The sequence below is a fragment of the Euwallacea similis genome, chromosome 1 (genome assembly GCF_039881205.1).
Source record: "Euwallacea similis isolate ESF13 chromosome 1, ESF131.1, whole genome shotgun sequence".
Lineage (NCBI taxonomy): Eukaryota > Metazoa > Arthropoda > Insecta > Coleoptera > Curculionidae > Euwallacea > Euwallacea similis.
In genome coordinates this window covers 3,299,986-3,315,784 of record NC_089609.1, presented here as the reverse complement: position 1 = coordinate 3,315,784, position 15,799 = coordinate 3,299,986, and the positions used below count along the sequence as shown (strand labels likewise).

Genomic DNA, 15,799 nt, shown 5'->3' with positions numbered 1-15,799 from the left:
ATAGAAATTTTCGACATTTTTTACCCCTCTGAAAACCATATTTAGATTCGCCTTGGAAAGTTCAAGTAAAAAGTAATTTTTTTTAGCTTAAATGGTTTAGAAGCTGCGGCCACAGATAGCACAGAAAATTTCTATATTTGCCCTGTTGCCTTTGATATAAATAGCAAAATTTAACGCCTGTGATTGGGACACCCTAGATAATCGAACACATGTTATGGTTATAGCATCAACAAGCTAATTACTTTACATTAGAACTTTTTCTAGTTGCAACCGCTTTTATTTTATCCTCCACCCACATAATATTGGACTATGCTGTATGTGTAGAATGCGTATCCTACACTTCTTCTATAAAAAGGCGAATATGCAGGTTTTTGAATATTACTTAGGCATAGCAAAAAAAAGCTGATATTTCAAATGGTGCTGTTATTGAATTTACATCCAGTAGAACACATGTATTAGAATAATAATCTAATTGCTACTATAATCGGAGGGATCATCAACGGAATTTTTACGGAGGTGATGTAGCGGTCCGGAATCGTCATCCTGAAAACAGAAACACCCTGTATATTATGTAGTATATTATAAAAGGATAATAAGAGCTTTGTGTCACCAAGACAATAATCATATATAATAACAGGTGATTATTAAGAAAACATCACAGCAGGTGAAAACGTAGAGCATTGATTAAGTCATTTGATATTTATTATCCAACATTTGCTTAACACTTGGCTAACAAAACGAATTTATCCAAGACATGCTAATATTTCAATGAGCACTTTAATTTTCTTTAACGATCATTTTTTATAATCCGTACATCAAAAATGATCGAGTTACATGAGTTGATGTACATGAGTGCCCGAGAGATTTCTTCTAATATACAGGGTGTCCCATTACACTTTACCCCTCATGCAATTTGAAACGTCAATAAACAAGTTATTAACGTTTGAAATCATACAAATTCGAACGCGTATTTCGAGGATTGTAGAAAAGTTTTTCTGAAATTCAAATTCGTCAAAACATAGCTTAGTAGGTCCTCTCTAAGCCCTAAAAGGCTGATTCGGAAATTTGCAACGGTTCGGGAACAACACCGACTTCTGTGGGACCTTGCAACTATCAAAATTTTCGGGAATAACTCGAAAACGGTAAATTTTAAACATAAGACACCTTACATAAACTGACCTAAAAATTTAACGACAAATCCCAAAATACCAAAAAAATTAAGAGTTTTATTTAAAATAAGGAAGTTCATGTCACATGTCGGAGGACGGATCATCCGGGGAGGGCAACAAGGCCATTTTTAAATTTTATTTCTAAAACGAATGGCAGTCCTCGCTTCAACCTTTTTTCTAATGTCAAAAATAAGGAAATTAGATAGGAGGTCAATTGTTAACGAAACATTTTGTATAATATAATAATCTACTCGAAATGGGGCAGATAAAGTGAAGAAAAAATCGCTATTAAAAATAGTCAAAATTATATACCTCTTCGAAATGTTGTGTCGAAATATTCTAGAGACAATGAAAGTGCGAAAAATTTTGAATTTTCAGACTTCAGACTAAAGTCGGGTTTATACAGGGTGTCCCGAAATTAAGCCACCATACTTAAACAGCGTAAATTACGTCCAAAAATAACACCAAAACTTTATATAAACATATATCGAAAAACGCTTTTTTAACGATCTATGGCTCTTTAAAGACATAACTCTGATGATGGTTATTTTGACATATTTCCAAAACGGTGCAAGATAACTTTATGAAATTTGGTAAGATTTTATACTTTTTAAACCTTAATTGACTGATGCGGTTGAATGGAAAATATTTCGTCAGAGGCGTGCCGCACGGGGGGCGTCGGAGTTAAAAAATGCTACATTTTTTTTATGTGCCCGGTTTTTTAGCTGCTGATGCAAAATTATGAAACCACATATGTATCCAGAAAAAAAATGTACTCTTGGTTCATATTGATAGAACGCTCCATTTTCGAATAAAATTAATTTGAACATTACATTGCATGACAAATACAAATGATGCTTAAAACGATCATTTTCAACCATATCAAAACTATTAAACAATAATAAAAAAAAACAACAAGAAATTGAAATGACACATTTTTAGAGTAAGTTTTCAAATAAGTTACTGTTTTGTTGGATATACAGTCTAGACCGTCTTTTTATGCTCTGGGAGGCACGAAGAATTTGAAACAGATTTTCTTTTTTGAACGGTAACTTATTTGAAAACTTACTCTAAAAATGTGTCATTTCAATTTCTTGTTGTTTTTTTTTATTATTGTTTAATAGTTTTGATATGGTTGAAAATGATCGTTTTAAGCATCATTTGTATTTGTCATGCAATGTAATGTTCAAATTAATTTTATTCGAAAATGGAGCGTTCTATCAATGTGAACCAAGAGTACCTTTTTTTTCTGGACACATATGTGGTTTCATAATTTTGCATCAGCAGCTAAAAAACCGGGCACATAAAAAAAATGTAGCATTTTTTAACTCCGACGCCCCCGTGCGGCACGCCTCTGACGAAATATTTTCCATTCAACTGCATCAGTCAATTAAGGTTTAAAAAGTATAAAATCTTACCAAATTTCATAAAGTTATCTTGCACCGTTTTGGAAATATGTCAAAATAACCATCATCAGAGTTATGTCTTTAAAGAGCCATAGATCGTTAAAAAAGCGTTTTTCGATATGTTTATATAAAGTTTTGGTGTTATTTTTGGACGTAATTTACGCTGTTTAAGTATGGTGCCTTAATTTCGGGACACCCTGTAGATTAATGCAATGTAAAGTAGCGGAAAGTAAAATAGAACACTTTAAAGTTTCTGAGCACATTACATTTACGTAAGTAACATAAGAGGACCGTAAGAAAGCTGCACACCTTGCAACTTTTTCATCAACTTTGCATTACGGTATTTAATTCCATAAATTCAACATTAAATCGTACTTACTGATAAATTGAATATCAGGTGGTCAATATTACTGTTCATGACTTCGGAATCCGGCGTCGGAGTTCTGAAATATCAATAATAATCAATAAAATTCCAAGGGGCATACGAGTGTATTTATATTCTTAATAATGATAATAATAGTTACTTAGAAGCTATGAGTTAATGAGTTATAATTACGCTTTATCCTCGCCTACTGTAGAATATAATAAAATTTTCTCAGCCAAAGGTGATAATTAAATAATATTCTCAATTGTAACACGTTCGTTTATCTACTCGTACCACATGAATAGCTTTGCAATGAAGAATGCGATGAATAACTCCAATAAGATCTCCATCAAAATATGCCTTGTTTTTCATTAATGTTAATTTACCAATATGTATTAGATTTACCAAATAGTATTTTACCTAGGATCTCTAAATAAATCATCAATTCCTGGATCTGGAAGCGCCACATTATTATTGCGCTTTGCTGCTACTCCTCGACATCCAGCCGAAAAAACATATCTTCTGAAAAAATTATTATTTTCTTAGTCGTTATAAATTCTCTTTTATTATTCTAGTCTATTCTACTGTGTATTTAGCGCAGGATAATTTCAAGAAATGAATGATACGCTAGGATCGTCATATGCTTAATTCTTATAATTATTTTTGCACCATTAAATTGATTAAAAAAACGAACGAATATGATACATCATAAGTCAGAGAATAATAAACCACTTTATACTGCGTAGATAACAAATACATATACAACGCAGCTTTACATGACCAAATTAGTTAATGTTTATTTTGGTTTTTATTTACAATATTAGGTTTCGCTACAAAATAAAAATAAAAACTTAAAAAATATATTAAACCTATAATTTTCCATATACAAACTATGCCAACTCCCAAAGGCGAACCCTGTATATTCACAGTACTATCAATGGCATGCATATCCACGAACAGTTCAATGAATATTTTTTCTATTAAGAATAGTACTTTTCGAGAAACCACCAAGGGAAAAAATGATTTTGGGTTTATTTCCTTTGTATAATCCATTAGTTCAATATAATAACTAACCTGCAACACTGTGGAAGAGGCCTACATGCCATCGTCCTCGTTTCAATGTGGGTTGTCAACGCCATGACTAACACCAATGTAGCGAAAGCCGAAGTAACCTGTAAACATTCTAAAATCTGAAATCCAGAATCTGAAAAAATTTCTAGGCTTCAGATGCTCTTCCAGAATTCATTAAACGAATGACTATTGATGGCTACAAATGGCGTCACTGAAGTACATTAGCCAGCTCTCCAATCCAAATGATCAAGATTGCGATAAGTAGTGGACCCAACAAAGGAGGTTCGCAATAATAACCATGGTCCCCATTCGGAAATTCCAACAGTTGTGCAACTATTAGGCTGTGAACTCGTTGGAACAGTTGCACAACTGTTACCTCTACCGAATGCAGTCCATGAATTTGGTGACAGAAACTTGCAGGATGAGTCATAAATGTTACTTACCGCATTCATATTGCCCAATGTGGGATAACGAGCAAATTCGGGTGTAAGCAATAAATAGAACTACAGAAAACAGTATGAAGCAACTGCATTTACCATTTTCTGAAAAGTTAATACAGAAAGCTCGGACCTATAACGTGTTATAATCCACTTGCGAAACTGACTCTAGTTTTATACTCTCCTCAGCCGAATTAATTTTCCCATTAAATAGTAATGCAACTCATTTTCCTCACAACGGTGGGTTTTAATGTTATCAGATAACCCTTACTTCCATACAACATGGTTCATTTAACTTTAGAGGTTGCAATTCACGACTTAAATAGCAATGGTTCAATGTGTAGTATCCTTTCAGTTCAGTAGAGTTTTGGCGCCATTGATTAACAGTTCAGTCAATTATGATTTGTCGTATTAAGTCCTACATTTAGACATCCATTTCATTTATAGTTATTTAACCAATAAAATTTTACACATTAATACACTAGTTAGTTATAAAATTTATGCCCTAATGGATCGAAACTGTTTGGTTACATCTTAGTTTCCACGGTGGAAACAATGCCTTTACGACCAACGGGGTTGGCCGAATAAAGGTATAAATAAAAAAATAATATTAATAAAATATAAAAAAGGAACATCCGAATAAAAATCGAACTTCAACCATGGGATTTACTTCATCCGCATTTGAACACATTTAGGCTATTCTGTCCTTCAAGAGCACCTTGGCGTACCCGAGCATTCGCTCGGTCTGTTGCAAAATCTCCAGATAATTGGCCCATTCCGTAGGGAAATTTTGATGTTTGGCCTGCATCTCTTGTGGTATAGGAACCGAATATTTCTCCAAGGTACGAATCTGCTCGGTGATCTGCGGAAAATATTCCTCTTGGGACACGAGTTCCTCCTTTAGCTGAGCACACAGCTGTAGGGCAAGTTGCATGTCTTCCAAATTCTCTAGATCGCGTCGAATCCTGGAAAAGTGCCTTAATGAGAACCGCTAACAGGATGATTTTGGATAATCACTCTTTGCCATTCTTTTCCATGTAATCGTAGATGTTGTTGAGCTTGCGCTCCGTCAGATTAAAAAGGAGCATGCACATCTTGTTCTGCCACTCCGTGCAGTGGTCAATGATGGTCTTTTTCATCTTGGAGGAGTTGATCTCAAAAAACAGCACATTTGAAACTGTTTCCTCGATCTGCACGTTATTTGCCAACTCGGAATATCTTCCGATATTCGTGTCAAATAATGCGGCACTTGGATTTTCGCCCTCATAGCGCTCCATAAACCTATTTACATGCCCTTAAATTCGATATACCTATTCAAAAATTTTTGTCTTAGGATGGTGACACACTAGAAGATTAGTTTCGTGAATCAACTCGAATGTTCGGAATGTGTCTCATTTATTCCGAATTTTCGGATTATGCCAGTCGAGTCCCGAATTTTCTTAAACAATTTTATTCGCGTAGGTTTTTAGGTGTTTTGTGAATGAAAGTTTCAATTTATTTCTCTAGCATGTTACCTGTCCATTTGGACTCACTTGTCTTTGTCCACTTCCCAAAGGTCGCGGAATGGTTCCCACACTTTGACGTATCCTTTTATCTTCTCTACTGCTGCTTTCACTTCTGCAATTCCGATATTTACATGTATCAATAATTCCTTGTATGAAATTTTGAAAATTAATACTGAATTGTTCTAAAAGAATTAAAAAATAAATGAATACGAAGTGTCTCAGTAACAATTTACCTTCATCTAATTTCTTATTTTTGACTTTAGAAAAAAGGTTCAAACGAAGACCTTACCATATATTACATGGGAGGTAAATTGTTAATGGAACACCCTGTATAAAAAAATTAAAAATCAAAATTATAATAAAAAAATATTTTTTAATTTCCTCAATTCTCTATCTAAACCATTAGAATGTAATTAACATTACCCTGGTTCAGTTTTATTTGCATGTGCTTGCAATCATTATCATTCCGAATCAGCTCCGAATAGGGGATGTAGTTTGTGCCGGCAACATGAAACTTTTCGTTTATGCGAGGTAGAGACTTGAAGGCTTCCACTAAGGTGTTTTGGATGTTCGATATTACTCGGGCCACGTTAGCTAAGCTAGGCTCAAAGTTAATCTAAACGAACGTGCTCGATTAACTCTAAAATCTTCAATGTTGTTTATTACAACCTTATTTCCATCCAAATTAACTTCCAGCTGAATTAAGGGATTGGGATCACTGGTGCTATCGCCGTGCAAAGCCTCAAACATGGACTGTAGTGAATTTTTGCAACAGATCTTCAAAGCCTCCTCCACCACCTTATCAAAGTTGTTGATGTATCTAAGCCATTGATTGGCTATCTGAGACAATGAAACTTAAAATCATCCGTATTGCTTCGAGGGCTCAAACTCACAGCTCCCATCACCCCCTCAAATCCCTCAAAAACTGTCATTAGAAATTCGATGATTTTGTGATAATAGTCAACCAAAACCGCCAAAGCCTTGTTCATTTTTTGACTGAAATGGTCCACCAAGTCTTGCAGCTCCATCGCTGTGTACTCCGTGAGCTGGATGAGAGGAGTATCGCAGATTTTCTCGCAAATGAGCACGATGTGGAGGTTGCACTGTTTGTAGTCATCAATGAATTCTTGTAACTAGGAGAATAAATGCCATTAATGGCATGGGTCTTCATATACATGTTTAAACCTCAGTAGTGCTATTGCTACACTCAGCGATATATTCATCCCCAATATCAGTTCCCCAAGTGAGCTTGGAAAGACCCGGGGAAATTTTTTTCTCCACGTTACCAATCAGTGGCTTGAACAGCATTCGCTCCTCGTCCGATAACGAAGACACTATTTTGTTGTAGTCCAGGACTACATCCAGGACGCATTCGTAAATGAAGTTAATATTGTCCGCCCTTTGGTATATCGCCTTCACGTGGGTGGGGATTTCGTAGTTTAGGGCGTCCCAGAATTTGGCCTCTTTGAATATGTCCAACAGAGACCTGCATTGGTTAATTTTTATCTGCCTCATAATCACTTATAGTGTCACCTGTCGATATTGCACTCCAGCAGGCCCGGCTTGGAGATGCTCTTGCATATAAGAAAATGTTGCAAAGGGAAATTGAGGTCCTCCCCTATGCTGTCGACCCATTTCCGATACAAGCTAACAATGCTGCTATCAATGGAGGTTATCAGCTTTTTGTATTGTGCGAAAATCTGTTTGGAAGTACTGCAGGGAAGCATCCAGCCGGCATCATCAAACATCTATACCAAGCAACTTAGAGATCTTCCGTAACAATGTGACCAAGATAAGGATAATGTTCAGCATGGGGATCTCATAAACAGCAAGAGATACGAACTTAGTTAAACAAGAGGAAAGTTGCTAATTCAAGGACGTAATTTCACAATGCAAACAAATCTAAAAAATTATTTTCAGCTTTTTTGAAAATATCAAAATTTTCGAATCTGTTATTTATTTTTTCCCTGAATTATGGTAAAAGATAAATGAAACTAAAACCACGTTTCTATTGCAATTTTTATAAATTTTAACGTGATAATCTGAGTTTCATTCTATGACATGTTGTTTGTTAAGGATGATCATCAACTTTTTTCCCTAAATACGGCCCTGGCAAGTTTTTTTGTCATGGCTTGTCACTGGAACGTCGTCTTCAACCCAATGATGAGAAAAGGTGAAGAACACTTTATAAATAGTTCATAAAACATCATAGAATTAACAAAAACTGATACAGATACAGGAAGATCCAAGATATTATTCAAATTATATAATCAATATTATAATTCTAATTTAGATTCTACATTCAAAAATACGAAAAAGTTTTCTATAAATATAGGTCTTGAAATAATTCGGACCGGAAATACAGGGTATTAAGGTTTCAAAACAATTCTAAATCTATGCTTTACAGCTCTTAAAGTTCTTAGAACTTTCTGAAAATATTATATCTGTATCCAATGGCCCAATGGTAACTTTTGATAACTTAGTTTTTAAGGAATATCTATAACATAAATTCCGCAAAGAAGATACATAGACGCCTCCCGGGACGTCTTCGGCCAGTTCGTTTTCCAGACATTATTCCATCAGATTTTTTTTCTTGGACCAAGTTTGTATCTACTCATATTATAGTTTACAAGATCCCCATGCTGGACATCCTCATTTTGATTCCAATGTACAACATATTACTTTTCAGACCTTCTTAAGCAAAATAAGTCTCTGCTTCTTCATTTTCAGCATTTGCGCCCTGCCTGCATAATATGGCAGCGTGGTTGGATACATATCGGCTTCAATTTGAATGTCTTGTTTCGTGTCTAAGATCTCATCCTGGAACATTTTATATACCTAAAAGGAGGACTGATACCGTTATTAGGACGTCATCATGAGTTGTTGCACTTGCTTGCAGGGTCTTGTCGTCAAACAACGGAAGCAATGTTTCTCTTTTTGTGTAATTATACAGGGCGGCTAAAGATTCGATTCCCTCCTCCACGTTGGCGATCTCGTCGAAGACTGCGTTGGTTAAGTTCTCCACCACCACTTCGATGTCTTTCATGCGGGTGCGGAATTTCAGTATGTCGTCGTACCATTCTGTTTTTTGCACATCCAAAATCCGGTGTTTTACCTTTTAAAAACTATGCGATTAGAATAGTTAAAGAGCATAGCTAAGAAGTTTTTCGTCACGTTAGGAAATGATTCAGAATTTTAGTTAATCATAATTTAATAAGTACGAAATTACCATGAATTCTGAAATGCAAATACGCTTTATCGTGTTAACTCACCATTTCGATATCATTTAAACCTTCATTGAACATCTTCTCAATTTTCTCCACCCATGTCTCGAACTGTTGCCCTTTTGAAGTACCAAACAATGGTTTCGGAATCTCTTCTGCTTCATCGTGCCTAATTAGTGCAATATTAGGATTTCACGCACTATTACAAATGTTTCCCATAAAAGGTCAACAAAAATATATATAATAATTATGATAATAATGAAATATATCCCCAATTTCGTAACTGGCCTATTGGTTGAAATAATGCTACTGTTTTCATAGCAATTGGTGTGGAGGAAAGGCGTTGTCCATTCTGGAATCAAATGAGCATTTTAGCAAGAACTTTGCTGCTCATTATCGACAATTTAATTAAGGATAATTTTACTTTTTTTAATTTTTCTATCTTCTGTCGTGTCTTCTATTTTTCTTCTTCTCTCTTTCTTGAGTCTTGAGCATATCCTTTGCAGTCGACTTCTCATCATCCTCAGATGATGAATCTGTCTTTGGTGATCCCACTAATGCATTACACAGCGGAAGGTGCAATGCCCATTAAAGTCAAACACTACCACTTCATAACACTCATAAGGTTCTCCCATCAGCCCTCGAGACAAGGAGTGTGCGCATTGTTTCCCTGCATAATTGCAGTACTCCCTGTCGCAAAAAGTACGACCCCAACCATTTCCAACCATATAAGTCCGAGGTAGTGGGCGAGAATATTTCCGGGACGGACTTTATCAAACTGTGGGAAGTGGTTTAAGATAGATGGAAGTTCGACAGCCCCAAATTTCTGAGTATTGCTCGGTATGCCGGGAGAGGTGAAACCCTCTGAGAGCTACCAAGAGTATCTTGGAAAGACACATCTGCCCGGGTTACTATGGGGAGAGGGGTACCGAATTCTGCAAATCACATTTGAGAAGAATTCTGATTTACTCAAGCTAGCAGGAATTGTCTCTTGGGGGTATGGTTGCGGGAAATCCAAATTACCTGGAGTCTACACCAATCTTTTGATTAATCCAGGTTAGTTCAGTGGTTTACACCAATCTTTTGGTCTTCAAAGTGCTACTGGCCAATTTTATTCGCCAGTCTGAGTATGTATAAATATGTAAAACAAATTTTTCTCTTGATTAGTGAAGGTATCGCAGAAACTAAGAACTCAGTGCATCCATTAAATTAAGATACTATTTTTGGCTTTATTGTGTGCTAATTTGACGCTTTTTTTTTCATTTTTTAAGGCAGAGAATCGCAAATTTGAAGAAGTAGGTAAATAGATATTACTGGTACTAATTTTCTTGAGTTTTACAGTTCAGGTTAAACCCAACCAACCTTTATTACTTACGGAATGGCTCGAAGCCATTCCCCTCCAGTCTTTTCACCAATTTTTTCTTACAGGCAAAAGTCTACCCAATGACGATGTCTTCAAATCGAAATTGGAAACATCAATGAAACCAACTTCAGTCATTTGAAAAAACTTACCTTCCAAACACCATCATCCCCTGGCATATCTCAATCATGTCCTTGCACCTCTGGATATAACAATCCACGTGATTAAATATAGGGGCTTTATCCAGATTCCAGGGCTTTTCCCCAAACTTATTATGACAATCTGAAACCTGAACCACAGCATTTTCGGCACTTTTTAATAATGTTTTTTTCAATCGCACCATCACATAGGTCTTAATATAGTCGGTGAGGCACTGAATGGAAAATTCAAACATCTTGATTGCACTTCTCGACTGCTTTTTTACGAATATCACATCAGTGTCGATGAACTGTGTGCACTGACGTATAATTTGATTGCTCAAAGCTCTAAAAGGAATTTTGCAACGGCCTAATTAAGCTTTAAATGAGGAATAATTCATTACCTGCATATAACACTAATTCTCTCCTTGGTATTGTAATAAGGACTCTTCATCCAAATGTATCGAATGAGGTTCAAGATTTTTGGGAACAACATTGGGAAGTCTGCGGGATGCTTCAGGCTTGCCAATTTCTGTTTTTTTTTTTAATTTTAGAAAAAAAATTACTATGAAAAGCAAAAATCTGACCTCACAAGGTTCGACTAGTACATTAAGGTACTCAATGTTCGATTTTGCCTCTTCCACGTTGTGAATAATTTCCTCGGCAAGGGTTCTAAACTGTTTCACGTATGAGGATTGTACAGTAGACAGGATGTTGCATAAATGCTTTATAGTTTCGTTTTCTAGTTGATAATTTAGGCCCAAAAGGTTTTCATCTAAAATATATAGGGTGGTCCACGTAAGATCCACGTAAATCCACTACCTTATCTCAAAAACCATAAGGTTTAGAAATTGTTCTAAACTAAAATTAAAGCTTATTAGAACAAAATTTCCATGTGACTACCTCTATTTGCTATGTATGTGGTATATGTTTCCTCTAGTTTCCTTGTCGACCTTAAAACCGCTTAATTAGCTAAGTATGTAAGATCTCTTCAGTTTATATTATATCATTTGAAAATGAATTGAAAGAATTCATTTTCAAAAAAATACAGGGCGTCCCATTAAAATAAATTGAATTTGAAGCACTTGAAATGTGAAAAGTATGCATACTTTTTTCACACACTGAATAAATTTCGCGAAAATTAAAAATATACTCTAGTAGAACGACCCTTTGTTTTTAAATGGACAAATCTTCAAACGATTCAATTAATACTATGTGAATTTAGTGAGAATTTTAAAAAGCTTATTTTTTCTTTCATTTTTACTTTAAATTGAATTAACTCAAAAACTACTAAAAAACGTTCATATTTTGTAATAACAAAAAATACTTATAGTTACAAGCAAAATTAGTATTTGCAATAAAGTATAGGGCATTCCATTTTAAAAAATGTACGTTTGTCACGCCACGGTTTTCTGGACCACTCTGTAATTTCGAAAATATTAAAAAATAAAAAATCATGAAAAACTCAATAACTTTTAAATTAAACATTTGGATCCATATCGCTTTAGGCTAACAAAAATAAATCATTTCTTTAATGATTAATTTTTTTGGGCCTTACGGACCCAATAATTTTGTCTAAACCTTACGGTTTTTGTGATAAGGTAATGGACCATCTTATGTGGACCATCCTGTACGTAAAAACAAATGTATCAAATAGCTCCGTTCAAGTTCACAGAGGTTTTTGTCTCTGTGAGAAAAAATTATTCCGTAATCCCCTGATGAGTAAGCAGAACTTACATCTATTTCTCCAGAAATCATACTCATCTATGGGACCCCTGATATCTTCCAAAGCGTCCTGCTCCTGGTCCTGCAGCCCAACTCTAACCTGTTACCGAAAATCGAGAAAAAACGTGCTATCATCAAAAACTTTTAGGACTAACTTGCTTGATCCAATAAACCATAACACTCTCCATGCTCTTCACGAACTCCTTATCCTCACTGGCGACTTCTATTGGTATATCCCCAACAACCCGTGGCACATACAAAACAGTGAGGCCATGGAGTTTATAGTGAGTATCAGTTAGTTTGGCTAAGAACATGTGGAGCGAGTGATTGAAATCGTTTTTAACACCTAAATCAGGGGTGTCCAGGTTAGTTCAAGTTAGGGCCAGGATTTTGAAGGTTCAAAAGAGGATGAGATGTTATGTCCCAAAGACTAACTTACTGTCCGGCCAATTTCGTGATTGAAGCAGCACTGGTGCGTAGGCATTTTCAATTACGTGCAAAAGGGAACCTTCGATAGAACTATTGATGGTGCCGAAGATGATCTCATCATGGAAGCTCTGAATGCTAAAGGCCTTTCCTTATGTGTTGAAAGGGTTAGTAGGGCGATCGAATTTTTTAAATGATTTCTATTACCGGGGAGCCGTAGAAAGTAAGTAGCATCAATCACCGATACAGAAGGGGCGAACGTGTCACACGTCAGTTCTTCACCATCGAAAAATATCATCAGCAATGGTTCAGATACAGTTGTAAGCCAATATCTAGGGAAAATCACCTGAACTTATTGAAAAGTCGGTCTGGTACCATACAGGGTGCTACAAATTCGCAAGAATATGTGGAAATTTGCAAGTCAGTCGAGTTTTTCGAAACTTGCAATATGCAAATTTTACAGAAGAAAACGTTTTTTCATATTGAACTTGTATTATTTAAACTATATTTGAAACTTTGGATGGTCCTTACTTCTACAAAACATCTTTTAAGAAACGAAATTCGATTAATTCGGTTATTCGTGAATAACTCGGAAGTATCAAAGTTTTCCCAGTATTATAGCAGACTCTAAATGAGCATTAAATTACGCAGTACCAGACCCCTAAAACTAACTAACATCAGTGAAATTCTTATGATTGTCAACAGTGGTACCATTTTGGGTCTTAGTCTTCCTCACCTTATCACTTGCTCACACCCTGACGTCCAGTCATCTGCTCTGAGATCATAAAGAATGGTCAAATCTTTAATGAAGACTACAAGTTGCGCCAATTCGTCCTCGTCATAGTCGTCTTCCGGAATGATATTTTCCACGTCTGGGGTTTGAATCTTGATCCCTTTTTCTATAATTATCGAAGTAATTAGCAATAAAATGAGTAAAATAAAGGTGGAAAAGTAAGTTGTCGACCCTCGCATTATCATCGAGATTGATTATTACCTTCAGATCTATCAGAAGAAAACAATGAGTCTTTCTCTTGCTCATCCTGATGGCTTTTGTCGAATATTCCTTGACTTGAAGGGCCGATTTTGCCTTCTGCACTAATAGACATATTTAGACCTAAATAGATATTTTAAGAATATAACATGAGATTTCAGGAATTGAGCTTAATTTAATTTTGCTGGATCAATAGTGATATTTCCTTGACAACTACACCCTGCATTCAATTCTTCAGCGACCAATTTATCACTTCCTCTCCTATTGTAGTTTTTGAGACAGTGCCACTATCACGTTTTAATAGTTGTTGAATACAAGGCCTGTTTCGCCGACAGTGTCTCCTCCCCTCAATTTTTGTGTGCTTTTTACGGGGCATTTTTTATTTTTGTTCTGTTTCAAACACGGGAACGAGGAACAAAAAGAATAAACAGGAACAAGAAACAATCAACAAAAATAAGCCCGGAATTGGACAAACTCACAATACATGCTTAGAACTATGATAATCTTTACCAAAAGGATAAAAAAGTCAGCAAGAGCAGTTGTCTCAGACAGAACTCTAGCTATAAGCTCTAGATTTGCCCCTACGAAGTCATTTCAGCCGTGGCAGTAACAGGACGTCTTAGGGCTTCTCTGGAACAAGTTTGACCCCTGCTAGAATAGTGCACAACATCAGATTTTTGCGATATTCCAAGATCTAGTTTCCCTTAGGGGGGTGAACTTGACTCCCTCACGAATTTGCTTCATGTAAGACAGTAATAAAGTGGTTTAGGGTATGTCTTGACACAGATTTAAGTTCTACTAGAATAATGCGCAACGTCACGTTTCACGCGATGTTCCACAATCTAATTTCCCCTATGGGGGTGAATTTAATCCCCATGAAATTATTTTAGGTATGACAGTAACAGGATGTCTTAAGACTTATCGTGACAAACATTTAAGACCTAGAAGAATAACAAATCATCAGAGTCGTGCAATAATTGGCGAATTATTTCCCATGTGAGGGTAAATTCAAATCCTCACGTAGGTAAGGGCATTCTATATTATACTCTTTATTTTCCAATTTTGGAGTAGATTCATCGCCTGTCGACCTTTTTTCAGACAAGACGCTTAAGGAGGTTTTTTGCTATCGCTGTAATCCCCATTAAAAAGGCACAAGTCTGGTTCATGTGATATTCCAATTTTTATATTCGAAAAGTGTCACTTTTTTGCCAATCTCAGGATAAATTAATTGTTCTTATTGGCATATTTGTTTGAATAAAATGCCGATTCGTAAGTGCCAAAAAAAATGTTATGGTGTGCTGAAAGTATTAATAAAAAAATGTTTATTATTTAGTTTCTCAGTATTTACTAAAAATGTTTTTTCATAGATTATAAATCACTCTATAGAGTGTCCCAAAAATGTACTTCTAAACGTTAAAGGGTGGTGAGGGATATTAATACAAACTTTTTTCTTTAAATAAACATATGCCCGCAAAAACGCCGTTAAGGCTGTAGAGCAAATAAAATATTTTACGTTACATTAAATAACTAAATTAATTCTTGATTTAATTGAACACCACTGTCTTTCGTTGAACGTTTTTTGTTTTAACTACGTTTGTTGTTGCGGAACACAATCATTTCTCTACCACAATTAGACATTCTAAAAATTCCAATTTTAAGACCGTAATGGGTATTATTTGTACATTATGATTATTGGGTTGGTTTAGCAACATTCATTTTGTCGATTTTTAAATCAAAATTTGTAATAAAAAAAAGCGCTAATTCCTCATTTGAAGAACTTACGGATATGCACTGGTGAATTGGAAGAGGACATTCTGCAGCTTAGCCCACGCGTTCTCCTGATTTCAACGCCATGGATTTTTTTCTTTGAGGTTATCTTTGGCCTACGAATGGACAATTACTAAAACCCATCGTTTATCTGTCGATAAAACAATGTCTAACGCCAACAAAAAGTGATTATAATGATCAAAACCATATATTGCTT

At 35.5% G+C, this 15,799-nt stretch overlaps 2 protein-coding genes across 3 annotated transcripts; both read right to left on the bottom strand.

Annotated features, from left to right (window-relative positions):
- Positions 1 to 408: 408 nt before the first annotated feature.
- On the bottom strand, positions 409 to 4,573 carry LOC136410546 (uncharacterized). Of its 2 annotated transcripts, none has more exons than XM_066392735.1 (5): positions 4,454 to 4,573; positions 4,014 to 4,111; positions 3,360 to 3,461; positions 2,955 to 3,018; positions 409 to 543 (listed from the first exon to the last, which is right to left on the bottom strand). In XM_066392735.1, exons 1-5 carry the CDS (start codon positions 4,460 to 4,462, stop codon positions 469 to 471), a joined length of 348 nt encoding a protein of 115 aa, XP_066248832.1. In that variant the 5' UTR covers positions 4,463 to 4,573; the 3' UTR covers positions 409 to 468. The 2 variants fall into 2 exon arrangements, with proteins under 2 accessions (XP_066248832.1, XP_066248840.1); XM_066392743.1 differs by having other exon boundaries at positions 4,547 to 4,551.
- Positions 4,574 to 5,138: 565 nt separating this feature from the next.
- On the bottom strand, positions 5,139 to 13,961 carry LOC136412838 (dynein axonemal heavy chain 2). Its single transcript, XM_066396031.1, is given in 21 exon segments — positions 5,139 to 5,412; positions 5,465 to 5,728; positions 5,980 to 6,064; positions 6,376 to 6,568; positions 6,622 to 6,792; positions 6,846 to 7,085; positions 7,138 to 7,438; positions 7,486 to 7,700; positions 8,644 to 8,786; positions 8,788 to 9,067; positions 9,225 to 9,345; positions 10,689 to 10,825; positions 10,877 to 11,021; positions 11,078 to 11,205; positions 11,261 to 11,448; positions 12,411 to 12,498; positions 12,554 to 12,744; positions 12,838 to 12,975; positions 13,032 to 13,156; positions 13,561 to 13,723; positions 13,819 to 13,961. Coding segments are annotated over 21 exon segments (3,702 nt in total). The 5' UTR covers positions 13,931 to 13,961.
- Positions 13,962 to 15,799: the final 1,838 nt, after the last annotated feature.